Source organism: Rhinichthys klamathensis, unplaced genomic scaffold (genome assembly GCF_029890125.1).
Source record: "Rhinichthys klamathensis goyatoka isolate OS25496 unplaced genomic scaffold, OSU_Roscu_1.1 h1tg000157l_1, whole genome shotgun sequence".
Classification (NCBI taxonomy): Eukaryota; Metazoa; Chordata; class Actinopteri; order Cypriniformes; family Leuciscidae; genus Rhinichthys; species Rhinichthys klamathensis.
Genome location: NW_026606692.1, coordinates 4,569,428 through 4,583,340, shown reverse-complemented (window position 1 = coordinate 4,583,340; position 13,913 = coordinate 4,569,428). Strand labels below are relative to the sequence as shown.

Below are 13,913 nucleotides of genomic sequence, written 5' to 3'. Positions count from 1 at the left end.
CATTTGTTTTGTTTATGGCTGACATGCGGCATTGCTTTGGGCTAATTGTGGTCCAAATCTGGCAAACAGGAACGGACCGTTCAAGTGCCATCATTTCACGCGGTATGTGGGCCAGATGCAAATTATGGCACTTAAGGCAGTCCCCTCCTGTTTGCCAGATTTGGGCCACAATTAAGCCATAGCAATGCCACATGTAACCCAAACACAAACCAAATAAACCACACCTGGCCACAGTTGATTTTTATACAAACCCTGGTCTTTCCCAACATTCCTCATGCAGAATGGAATGGTGGCACTTTTGCAATTCACTCCGGTTTGCCAGATCTGGTCCACAAGCAGGCCATTTGTTCAGCCACATGTGTGTCAAGAATTACATAAATAAACCATAACTGTGTGTTTTTGTGTGTGCATGCTGTGCCTGACACTAAGAGAAATATACACTAAAGAGAAATTTAAAAATGCCCCCTTTCTATGTTAAAAAAAGTTACAACAGATGATTTAAACACATTTCTGAAAACATTTGCATTATTTATTAATATTTTCAAAGAACAACCAAGTGCAAGTTTCAATTTTCAAAACTGGAAAGCAATCTAAAAAAAAATAGTAATAATAAACAAACACAAAATATGTGCATATAAAATATCTTAAAACTAAACAAAAAACAAAATATGTTTCCAGTTGGTCATCCCAAAAAAAAGACAACGCAGAAGTAAACACACTTTTAAAACACTGACAAATGGAGCCATCCAAAATTAAAGAATTTGACCTCCTTGACTGGGCCCATCTGCGTCATCATGGCAATCTTGCAAGCCTTTATTGGATACACAAAAAAACAAAAACTGTTGACTCAGTAACAGAATGCTGATTTTACAATAGTGTTTTACTAGCAATAGCACATTAATACTGAATGGGGAAAAAATGGACTGGACCTACCAGTGCATTAAACAGTTTGGTAACTCTAAAGGCCTATTTATACTTCTGCGTCGAACTCACGCCGTAGCTGCGTCGTAGGCTGTGTGTAGCGCGCGTACCCTTCAGCGTACCCTGACGTGCACCTCTCCAAAAATGTAACAACACGTCAACTCTATGTGGACGCAAGCGCTGTGATTTGTCTGCCAGGACCGCTCCCTAGGGTTTCACATGCTCCCTCTACAAGTGTAATAGCGCGTCAACGCGGACAACGACGCAAAAGTATAAATGAAAACCAACGCGTTGCCTACAGCGTAGAAGCTCCGGCGTAGGTCCGACGCAGAAGTATAATGAGGCCTAAAGGCCTTAATTGTTAACATTAATTAATGTATTAACTAGTATTAACTAACATGAACTGCATTATTTATTAAGCTTTTTTAATTTTTCAGTCATTCACTGTTTGTTCATGTTAGTTCACAACTTTTGATTTAAATAATGCATTTGGGAGAACATTAACTAAGATTTATAAATGCTGTAAAAGAATTGTTCATGCCTCATGTCAACTAAAGTAGTTAAAGGGATAGTTCACCCAAAAATGAAAATTCTGTCAGTAATTACTCTCCCTCATGTTGTTCCAACCCCGTAAGACTTTCGTTCATCTTCGGAACAAAAATTAAGATATTTTTGATTAAATCTGAGAGCTGGATCACTCCTCCATAGGCTTCTAAGGGATTGAAACTTGCCAGCCCAGAAAACGTATTAAAAACATTGTTAAAATAGTCTGAGTGACTACAGTGGCTCAATCTTAAGTTTATCAAGCGACGAGAATACTTTTCGTGCGCAAAAAAACAAACAAAAATAACGACTTTATTCAACTATTCATTTTCGGCTGCTTACCTGGCATAAACTAATATAATTTATTTTACTGGACATTTTAAAGCTCATAACCATATTTTATTGTTACTTGAAGAACTTAGAGTGCAGTGTTATGTTGCATCATGCAGTATTTGTGCAGAAAAGTAAGAGTAAATGTCTGTTACCTCAATAAATGTAAGGTCATTCCTATTTTATTTGTGTACATTTTAATCATTAGCATTACAAGCACACTCTTTTTACGACTAAAATAACAGTAAGGGTAAAAAAAAAAACTGAATTCCCAAACATGGAAATGGAAAAAACGGAATTAGCAAAAATGAAAAAGGAAAAAACGGAATTTGGGAAAAAATAAAACAGATTTTCTAGGGCCATAATCAAGTATTCAGACAGACCATGGTATTATACACATATAGCAAAAACACAACTGACTTACAGGTGTCTTGGGACCTCCTCCGTTTCTCCCTTTCTCTTCTCCCTCCGTCTCGGTCACTTGACAGATGAAGCCATTTTTTAATAAATGTTTCAATTTCTTGATCAGTGGCCGCAGCTGTCAGTCTATTGGTTCTGACCGTTCCTAAAAATATATAACATTGTAAATGCAAGGATGGATTAGACAACTTTTAAAATCTTAGGACACAATTAGCAGGAAGACAAGCATTAGCCAAATGCATACTTTGCCAGTGCCACTCTAAATAACATTTTGGCCACGGACAAGGACACTTTTTGTTTCCGGATGCCCAAAAGGCACAAGTTTAACCTTTTTTTTTAGCAAACAAGGGTGACTAGGAACATGTAATTGTATAGATATGTTTTCTTGTTTCAGAGGAGTTTAAATATGAAGAAACACAAAGGCCAAATTCCCTTAATCATCCATCACTAGGGATGTCAACGATAATACAATTGCCGATAATACATTTAATCGATACAACTTATCGATCATTGATTAAGCAGGTTCATGCGCGTGCGTGCTGCTCAACCGCGAAAGCGTGCCGGAGTTATGTTTGGGACCATTTTACACTTTCATCAAGACTATTAGTTTGTGTGTGCATTCGCAGCCTTTTGTTTTGTGCAAATGTAAGTTGTAATATTGTTTATTTTGTGGATGCCTATCTATATCTGATTTATCTCATATTGGATGCATTTGGTTAAGAATTAACTCTATAGTAAAGCGTCAGCTTCAGCACGTGCAGCTCAAACGGCAGTGCACGACTAATAATGACTATTGGGACTGTAATATTACATAACATTATAAAGAGAACAATATTGTAATAAAACATTGTGAATTATTTGGGTTTACTGCCGTGTCGCGTTGCTCCAGGAAGAGCGCGTCCACAACATGAGTAGTTCTGAATGAATGGCACATAACTTAAAGTTCACTTGTGCATGCGTCATTTTGGGCAGATATAATTTGTAATATTATGTTTATTTTGAATATATATGATTAATCTCATATAGGATGCGTTTCTTGTAGATAAACAACGTGCTAGCAAAGTGCTCCAGTTTAATGGTAGCAGATTCATTCAGCGCGTGCAGTTGTTCCAGGAAGAGCTCGTCCACAACAGTCACACATTCTAAGCGCATATGAGGCGCGTTGGTGACACGTTGTATTAGTAGTTATTTTTGATTATTAAATAATTAATTTAATTATCAACCACATCAAAACATTTTACAATCCTACTAGCCCTTTAATTATATTTAAAACCCTTCTCATTGATTTGGTGAGGAACATAGCGTTTTGAGCAGCATTTGCAGACGCTGTCATGCTGTTGGCCATAGCCACTGCAGTAGATGCATATCGCACTATAAAGGCTAACAGATCAATCAATTAATTGATTGTTAATTTAAATTATGATCGATCATGGGAATTTGTGAAAATTGACATCCCTATCCATCACAATGAGTAAAACCAAAGAATATAATTCTGATGTGCAGCAAAAGATTGTTGAGCATCACAAAATAGAAACTGGCTGTAAGAAAATAGCTAAATTATTTGAAAATAATTCAGAAGTTTCAATCAATTAAAGATGTTACAAAAAATCTGCCAGGAAGAGGACATGTCTATATTTGTCTTAAATTAAGACAATATAGACACGGTGAGGAGGAAAGTTTGTAGGGCTGTCAACTTTAGTCGTTTAGTCGAGTAATCGGTCGATGCCGTCTTGGTCGACTGACATTCTTATTGGTCGACCGGTTTTTTTTTTTTTTTTTTTTTTTTTTTTTTTTTACCAATAGAAAGAAATTTTCAATGATTTACTCCTTGATTTGTATTCCTTTATAAGCAGTTATATATTACTGTATAATATAAATCTAAATATAATTAGCCTATGGTTTATCCCCAACTTTAAATGCTTTAATTTAGGCTATTTTGTAACAGCGCCACAGTTTAGCACACACACATAGAACACTCGGTGGCTGGCTGCGCTGCTGCTTCGTGCTCACTAAGGGATATAGGTAGTTTAGCTGTATTCATTCAGTTAGAACGCTACTTGTTTCGGTTTTATACACTATATGTTTTATCTCGATGCGGCGTGGACGCACTCGAAAAAAAAAAGAGCGCGTCGCACCGCGACCGCGTTGCTTCCATCATGAGCGCGCACACCGCGCGCCTACATTTGAAATCGAACTTGAGCGCGCAAAAGACGTGAGCAGTCCCTTTAACGGCTTTATCATGCTGACTCAATAGATTGTGTTTTCTTGATATATTTTTGTTTTTATTTGTACACTTGAAGTATTTGAAAATAGCCTAAATAATGTAACAAAACGAAAATAAACCTATATGCGGTCCTACATTATTATTAGGATTGTTTTTTAGGCTCTCTGGGTTTTTTGTGTGTTTGTTTTAAAACGCCTAGATCGGCTGGACAAAAGTTAACCCATAGCTTTGAAAGTAAAGAAAAATATACAGCCTGTATAAACGAGAGCTTTTGTTAGGATGTTTCATTATGTGGCAGATAGCAGTTATATTTTTTGAGAGAAGGAAAGTGCACGCACGTTGTGGTAGGGATATTGTTAAGGTTTTAATGGTATTACCACTCTTACCGATACTGCTTATCGGTCCGGTACTTTAACAGTATTTTTATCTGTTCTTTTTGTTAACTATCTATAAATTACAGAAACGTTTGTCTGTCTGTTAACCACTTATCTCTTGAACCGTTAGTCCGGTGGATTTCAAACTTGACAGGTGTCTTAATCACACGACCACTAAACAGCGCTGTGAGATCCAGTGAGAAGCGCTTGAATTCAGCGAAGAACACAAATGTTTCAGTGATTTAAACCAGTTTAAAGGCAGATGAAACAGCGCTGACAAACAGGAGAAACACTGTGCGCAACGATACAGTCAGAAGGCTTTTCCGTACAAATTCTCATCATTTACCACGGATTTACTGTAATGTTAGCCTACTAATATTAACTGCACTATGAAATGTGAGATATATATATTTAATTGTATTCAGCAAGTAAACATCTGATCTGATAAACGCTGCGCTGCAGTTTGGACTTTGAGCCGAGCTAATAAATGTTCAGTGTGGCACGATTATCGATTTATCGAACATTATCGAACATTTATCAAACACTTGATATTGTTTTATTGAGAAAATTTATATTGCGATAATTTTCATTATCGTTTTATCGCCCAGACCTAACTGTAAAGTATACTTCTTTTTAGTAAGGGATGCATCAGGTAATATGGATTGCCTGTTGCATCAGTTTCTTATTGTATGAGAGCTCCATGTGTGGAGATGGACAGCTATGTTTGGGATTGTTTCCACAATAAAGCTTTTAGTGACAAACTGCTGGCTGTCATACCCGTGCATAAGTATGCATTTAAGTGTTTACTTTTTTTAATCAACCTTTTTTAATAATTACGTAATTTGAGCAAATATGCATCAAGCATGCAAGCAATAGAGAATGGACTTATTAGACTGAAGATGCAATGTACTGTAACACTTACCAGTAATGACATCTTTCAGCTGCAGTTTGTGGAAAGCTGTTTTGCCATTGATGCCACGCCAGTTAAGTTGTTTGCCAAGGGAGTTGGTAATACAGTGCCCCATAACCCGCCAAACGCTATCCTTAACATCGACTCCTCCAATGAAGCTCAATGCAGTAATCTAAAAAAGATCATTTAAAAAAACAGGGATAAATGTTTTATATAAACACTACTCACAGTTACCCAATTCAGAATAAAATAAAAAATACATAAAATCACTTCACACTTAGTTGGCATTTAGAACAATCTCTTTGTTGGATACTTGCTTTCTTAACCTGTTATCTACTGTAGGACTGTCAATCTATCACTGATGCAGTTCCATATTCAACTGAAAACATGAAGTTGCAGTGTCCTTGAGGTTTAAACACAAGATTTTACACCACAGTAAAACAAAACAAAAATATCAATAAAAAAAAAAAAAAAAAAAAAACGAGTTTAAAATATAAATTTTAGTTTTCCATGGTCTAATAAAGTGGAATATTAATATATTGTCTGATTAAAATTTAGTCAAATTGAATGTATGTTGGAGTAGTTTATGCAATAGTTGTAAGGCAAAGTGTTAGTTACCATTTTTTTTTTGAGGTCAGCCTCTTCCCTCAGACGTTTTTCCACAGCCAGCAGGGAGGTAAGATCTTTCAGCGGCAGTAAGTCTCTGTCGATGGGATCCTGCCCATGAGCAGGTTCGCCCATTTTCTGCATGTTCATCAGGATGACTTTTAGTTGATCCATCATCATTTCCTGATTTGTAAGAATTCTATGCAGAAGAGCTAAAAATAAAAGACAAACATGTGATTTATGCAATTTTGACAGATAATTAATTGTATTCACCTGTGAAAACAAATCTAGAAAGAGACATGAGGACTTATTTAATAAATCACTTACGAGCAAGACCACTTAAAGTAACTGTTCCCGACTGTTGTGCTTCAGAACTTCCCATAGACCGACTGGGTTCGGGGCTTTTTTCAGCACGCCAGGGCTCAGGACTTGTCATCTGCTTTGGGGTTTGAGGCTTATTTTGAACTCTTCTCTTTATTGCAGACTCAATTGCAAAGTTTGGTCCTGTTATCTTTGGGGCTGGAGGCAACGATCCTGTTTGTTTGACCAAATCTTCGTCGTCACTCTCAAAACGAATGTTTGGTCTTGTCAGGGGGCACAGAAAATAAAATCAAAGTTTATTTTAATCAATTTCAAAGATCAGTCTCAGTCTAGTCTGGTAGTGTCTCAAATTTCTGCTGTTCCTGTTCCTCCCTGCCTGCCCTGTTTATCGCTTCTGTCACCACTATCTCCTAGTTGCCCAACTGTTTCCCTTAAGAATCGTCAATGTTTTGTGTTCCTGCCTTTATCTGCCCAGCTGTACCCTTTTTTAGATTTAAGCTTGTATTTAAAGCCAATGTCCAAGGTTTCCCTAAGCATATATTACAAGCATATTACCCCCCAACCAATCTAAACATTTAGCAGAAATGTTAATGCACTAACAAATCTAAGATCTCTTTAAGTAGTGACACGTCATCATGGTCAGAGTTTGAGGCCGAACATGTAATAATGTTAGGAAAATAATCAAAATGTGTGTTTTTGTTTTGTTTTTTACTAATAATGCGATTTAATTGACTATTTTTAAGCTCTTTATCTTCTGTATTATTCAACAAAGACAAGCAATAAATCATTGTATAATATGGCTGGAAACTGGGAATCTTTAGTCACCTCATGATCATGATTAAGTCACCTCAAAAAATGTTTTTGATGGAATTACATACTGTATGTATTTATAAAAACTTTTTTTTTTTTTAAATAATGACACTTTAAAAAATAAGTTTTACACTTTAAATTACACTTTTTAAATGTAGCTTATATAAACGAATATAGCTTCAAAACATAAACATAAAAGCAAGTAAATATTAAATAGGAACAAAAACATATTACAAGCAATAAACATCTTTTTTTTTTATGCCTACAGCAATAGTAGTAGAATGGCACTTTAATACTTACAGCCTTTTTCGCTTTTTCTTCGGAATTTCGTCCACAGCTTCTTCCTCTGCTGTCTGAAGGTCGGTTTGTGTTTCCGCTTGAGGAAGTTTCAGACGAGCAGCTTTGTAGGTTGCTGTAAAGAAATATCATTAGATCTTTTTTTTAACAAGTGAAGCCTATTGGTAAATAATAATATGTCCATACCAGCTTTATATAAAATTCTAACAGAATATGCGTCCCACATGTTTCCAGGTTGCTCCTCACTTCTTATGGCCTTTACTAATTCATCACGTCTGTATTGAGCAGGCCATTGACATATTTCTTCTTCAACCCAAAGTGCTGGTACCACTTCAACTTCTTGGGTTTCTAGAAACTCTACAATGTAAAACATGACCTAGAACAGAAAGAGGCACAAAGTAACTAACATTAAGAGTATGCACTTATAACTTTTGGACTTTTTTAATTTAAACAAATGAACATAATTAGAAACCATTTTTTTTTATGATAATCATAATAAGGGCTTTAAAAGGTGAATGATGATTTAAGTGCACATAAATGTCCTTATTAACACATGTTTCAGAACCAATGCAAGTTATTAGAAGTATAAATATGGTACACACCTACTGAGATAAACCAAGGCAGGCTGGACTCTGTCACTGCTGTCTAATTGTGATGCCAGTCTGCACATAAATTCATTTTGAAAAAGATTGGACTATCTAAAATTCAGCTTTAAAGTCTACCAAAACACCACGCTATGAATGACATTTAGGATGGGTCTGCATGAAGAAGTGGAATGACAACAAATCCAACCTCCACAGGCAACCGGACACACTTCTGCATTTTGGCATCTAATGTTAAGCACATCAGCTTTGGTGACAGATCTGACACAAAACAAATTCCCAAATCAGTGGACACAATGGGATAATCAAAGAACTTTGCAATGTGTCTATATTCTTTGCAGACAATATATTCCTCATTTTCAAAGACAATTATATTCTGAACCAATAGTATCTTATTGTTCATTTTTATACATCTGTCCCTCTCTGATGTGTTGATGACAAACTCATCTATCGACAGTTCCTTAAATTGGGAGACCGCTCCTGTGAATCCTTCTGGAACAGGTCCATCTGAGTGCAGCATTTTCAATTTTTTGTGAGCTTTCTGGGTTTCCTCATCATTTAAACTTGTTGAATCAAGTTCTGAAATTCTGCGTATAACTTGCTGTAGTGGAGAGCTAGGTTTTCTAACCATTCCTTTAATTTTTTTTAAGTAGTTTTCAAAAGGAAACCCTGATATTAAATCTAAGTGGCCATGCACCTTCACATCATCACTGAGATGAGTTAGACCATGTATGTTGTACACTACAAAACAGTGACCATAGAGTTCACCAAAATGCTTAACAAATGATCTAAGTAGTGTGTTTGCAAAGTCATTTAACAGCAAACAATATGTTGGACTTGCCAAGATATATATGCCCACAGACAACAACATAAAATTTTGGTAAACCTCAGTAGTCAGCACATCCCTCAAAACTACTGGACCAGTGTAAAGTAAGAACTGCCTAAGTTCTGTTGCTTTCCATCGTAACCTTTCATCAAGTGCCCTTGGTCTTCTAGCAAATTCAGAGGGTATGTAACTCTTGAGAGCAAGCAGTTTGCCAGAAATGATAGACACTTGCCTGGATGAAATACGGTAACTCAACTTGCCGCGAGTTCCCATCCACAAATCAAGCAGACGACGCACCACGCCTAAGCACACTAAATGCATATAGTCATGTGGAAATCCACTAACCATGGGAACAGATGTTTCACAAAATGGGGAATGTTGTACATGGTGGTCTTCATCCTCTGCATTTGAAAATGAAACATTGGTTCTTACCCTAGAATTAAGTTCTGGGAATGTCATGCGATTATTAATGTAAATGCCAGACTGTACACATTTATCGCAGCCACTGTATCCATTGTGTGACTTAATACCCTTAATAAAAGCCCTTGCAGGAGCATCACAGATTACCGAGCACACATTCAAGAAGAAGGTCTTTCCATTAACAACAAAACCAGTGCTCAAGGATTTCAACTCACAGACCAGATCCTTCAGATATTCTGACAATGACTGAGGCTTCGAGTTCCCACAGTAAAGAGCAATCAGCACAGGTTTCCTAGTGTAAGCCTGGAGCATTCCTAAAATTGGCCAGAACTGTACACCTGAACTTTTAAAAATTGGAAGACCATCCATGTTTAATTGTAATTTGAAGCTGTGATGATTCCGGACAACTAATGTAAGCTTCTGAAATATGTGGCTGAACATTTTCTGTATACCAAAGTAATGGAATGATCCACTCGCCAAGGAAACAACACTATAATGAGTCTGTGTTTTGAGTAATGTTCTTGCATCTTTTGGCAAAGATGGGTGATGGACTTTCAGTATCGACAAAAGGGCAGACAAAGCAATCAATGAAATGCGAAAATGTGTTGCCCAGTCTCTCAAACATCCTACTAGATCTTCTTTAGTAATATCAAGGCTATCCTCGTCACTTGCTGATTCACTTTCCCCATCACTTTCTGATCCACAGATTGGTGGCAAAACAAAGCTTGAAGTAACTACTTCATTTTCAACACTATGCTCTTCATTAGTACAATCCATACTATCCTCATCATTCAAAGATTTCATAAACTGGGTGACTCTTTTAACAGCCCTTTTCCTTAAATTGCTGCGAGTGATATTCCACTTTTCTCTCTCCATGACACAGTAATTACACCTACAATTACACGAAGTGCAGTCATTAATGAGGTACGCTGAAAAAAGAAAAGAAAAAAAAAAACATTTTTTACATTGATACTTTTTTATTTTGTACCACATGAAATGTATCAGCAGCTTACCTTAATGGTGACAGTGAATTCTAAACTGTAGGCTTTTATTCCCACCAGCAGTTTTCTGTAGCAAATCACATTGACATGTGTTATTAAGGTGAAAAACATCCTGACTCAAAACAGTAAATAAAAAAATAAAACAAAGCAGACAAACTAATTTTAAAATGACTAGGGTATACTAAAAATGTGAAATACAGAATACCTGAACCAACTTGCTCAATAATATCTATTAGGCTATTATTACTTTGTAATCATCTCATAAAAGCTTTTATTGTAATAAAAAGCATGTAGTAATTTGTGCATTATTGTAGTTAACGAAAAATGCTTTCACAAAGTAATACAACTAGTGCAGTTACTGCAGTATTACTGTATGCCCAATGTAAACATGCATGAAATATTACACTAGGCTATATACATTTTTCATCGTTGTGCCAAAATAAGCAAGAGTTAAATACTTTCACCGTGCAGAACCGACTGAAGATTGGCAAGATGAGCAAATATAAATATATTGGCGCGCCCGTTCAATCGATTCATTTCGCATTCGAGAACCATACTAGATCTAGCTTAGAGTTATACTGCCAAAATTATGTTACTTCGAAATTAGAAGTTATTCCATTAACTCACACAACATGGATATAACGAAGCAATCGCCTAGAAAATATAAATGTATCGATTATATCTTACCTTGATTGTTTGCAGATTTCGTCCTCCCTCCAACTGACAATCCTCTGGCCTTTTGGTTTCGAGCTCCTTTTTCGCGCTTTACAGCTACGTTTAAATTTAAAGGCCCGAATCGTCGGTTTGATTTTTTTCAACCTCTAACTGACTTTGGTTTCGAGCGCCTTTTTCACGCTTTACAGCTACGTTTAAATTTAAAGGCCCGAATCGTCCGTTAGATTTTTTTTTTTCAAAGACAACTTCACATGCAGTAAATATTTTGTTATAATAAGTAAGCTGAAACAAAAAAAAATGAAAAAGTTAATTATCAAAATAATAATATTTTCTCACAAGAGCTTCACTAATTTGTCGTTCATTTAATTATATTTCATAAATTATAATGTTAAAATTATATATTTTTTTATCTTTAAGAAAGATAATGTATAGCCTAAAATGACAGTTGCATAAATGTTAATTATATTAAGCCAAAAATGTAATAAAATTAAATGTTTATTTATTTATTTAAAATGTTTATTTAAAATATTACAATATTTTTTTATATTTTCAATATTTTCAATATTTTAATTTTTTCATTTGATTATAGCTATTTTAAATATTTGAATATTTTAAGGGGGTTTCAAATATTACCCTTTGTGGGGTCACACGAACAGTGAATCACAACCTTTTTGACCTATTCTCCACTACAAATCCAGTGCGTTTGTTATAAAAATAGCCAAAGTAGGCTACAACATGTTCCTGGCTCAACATCTTTCTTGATCCAACAGCATTCATATCGACAAATTAGAATTGAAGTTTGAAGTTATGCGAAGTTAAGGCTTTCAACCATGCTTCTATCAGTGTTATTATAATGTCCCTCTGATTGTAGGGTTAGGGTTAGGGTTAGAGTTAGGACTATTTTTATGAACCGGAATGATGTTCCTAGATCAACAAAAATATGTTGATACAGGGACATGTACTTGGCAAAATCATTGTGCCCCTAGCTTTGCACAAATAGCAACTAAATATCTTCTTGCACATCCCAAAACCATAAAAAAACCTCTTCATAAGTTTGAACTTAGACACTTGAACTTTTCTAAACACTCTACCTACAAAACATATGTGAGCACAATGTCATAACATGTGGCCTCACATCCAGCCTTAGGCCATGTGTCTACCAAAGCGTTTTTAGCCAGCTGAAAATGCTATGGCAATCTGAAAAGGCCTAGCTGTGAGCGATTGTGTTTTGGCAGTGCAGCGTTTTTGTTGTTGTTGTTGTTGTTGTTTTGTTGAGATGCTTTGTTGCTATACAGAATATCTGTGGCACAGTTTACTTGTAACTGATTTCCCTGATAATTTGTATAATACTAAAAATGTTTGTATAGTACGGATGTCATATAGACACGTATGTTCGGAGACCAGAAATATTATTTTTCCATCTACTCTATTTGATGTTGTACAGAAAGAATGTTGTGACAGTTGGTCAGTGTGGTATGTGTGGTCCATTGTGATTGGACGGTCTGGTAGAAAGTGACAGTGATGAGCGTTTTAACCAAAGTTTAACATTCTTTAACTCTCGCCGATCTGTAAAAAATGCTGAGTGGTCAGCGCTTTATAGCCAGATAAATTTTTTTTAAAAACGCTCAGCACCTCGTCACACTCATGGCGTTTTAAAAACGCGGCACTCCCATTGAAAACAATTGAATAAACACACCAGTCACGTGAAAAAAAAATGCATTGGTGTACACGAGACACAGCCTGTGTCTGCTGCATCTATACCAAAAAATATTGTTAAATGTTGTTAAAAAAAATTTCAAGGCATTTTCAAAGTCTGTCCTTTTAAGCTAAATTAGTCATTGTCAGAAGTGTTGATAAGCCAGACTTGTCACGTAGGTTTACATTTTTGGGGGGCATATTTTGATTCGAATGTGGGCCAAGTTAGACTTACACCCTGATTAGCCAATGCTGACTGTGCCATATATTTTCTAAATGTGGTACAAATTGTTATGAATTATATGGGCCATATTTGCCATGTCATATGGGTGGCACTTTCGGCTCACACCCAGATGAGGCAGTGCCACTGTACCATATCTTTGCCAAAACTGGCCCAAATACATTTTAAGATAACTGGGCCTCATTTGCAGCATTATATGTGGGCCACTTTTGGCTCACATCTAGATGACCCAGTGCCACTGTGCCATATATTTGCCAAACCTGGCCCAAATATGTTTTAAGATAACTGGGCCACATTTGCAACATTATATGTGGGCCACTTTTGGCTCACATCCAGATGAGCCAGTGCTCGATGAGCTATATCTTTGCCAAACGTGGCCCAGATGTGTTATAAGATAACTGGGCCACATTTTCAACATTATATGAGGGCCACTTTTGGCTCACATCCAGATGAGCCAGTGGTCACTGAGCCATATCTTTGTCAAACCTGGCCCAGATGTGTTATAAGATAATTGGGTCACATTTGCCACATTATATGTGGGCCACTTTTGGCTCACATCCAGATGAGCCAGTGGTCACTCAGCCATATATTTGCCAAACCTGGCCCAGATATGTTTTGAGATAACTGGGCCACATTTGCAACATTATATGTGGGCCACTTTTGGCTTACATCCAGATGAGCCAGTACTCGATGAGCC

The 13,913-nt window shown here is 36.3% G+C and overlaps 2 protein-coding genes across 4 annotated transcripts in view; both read right to left on the bottom strand.

The window, feature by feature from the left end:
* Nucleotides 1-13,913, bottom strand: part of si:ch73-383l1.1 (receptor tyrosine-protein kinase erbB-4) — a 219,642-nt gene that overhangs the window by 106,992 nt on the left and 98,737 nt on the right. The gene's annotated exons all lie outside the window — the stretch shown is intronic.
* Nucleotides 725-10,732, bottom strand: LOC130091029 (uncharacterized). 3 transcript variants are annotated; one of them, XM_056258705.1, is made up of 8 exons: nt 8,359-10,727; nt 7,943-8,132; nt 7,760-7,871; nt 6,656-6,912; nt 6,341-6,540; nt 5,735-5,894; nt 2,219-2,359; nt 725-811 (listed from the first exon to the last, which is right to left on the bottom strand). In XM_056258705.1, the coding sequence occupies exons 2-8, from the start codon at nt 8,127-8,129 to the stop codon at nt 753-755; spliced, it is 1,116 nt and encodes a 371-aa protein (XP_056114680.1). In that variant the 5' UTR covers nt 8,130-8,132; nt 8,359-10,727; the 3' UTR covers nt 725-752. The 3 variants fall into 3 exon arrangements, 2 of the variants coding, with proteins under 2 accessions (XP_056114680.1, XP_056114681.1); XM_056258706.1 differs by lacking the exon at nt 8,359-10,727 and having other exon boundaries at nt 7,943-8,204; XR_008807762.1 differs by lacking the exons at nt 725-811; nt 2,219-2,359; nt 5,735-5,894; nt 6,341-6,540; nt 6,656-6,912 and having other exon boundaries at nt 7,786-7,871; nt 8,359-10,732.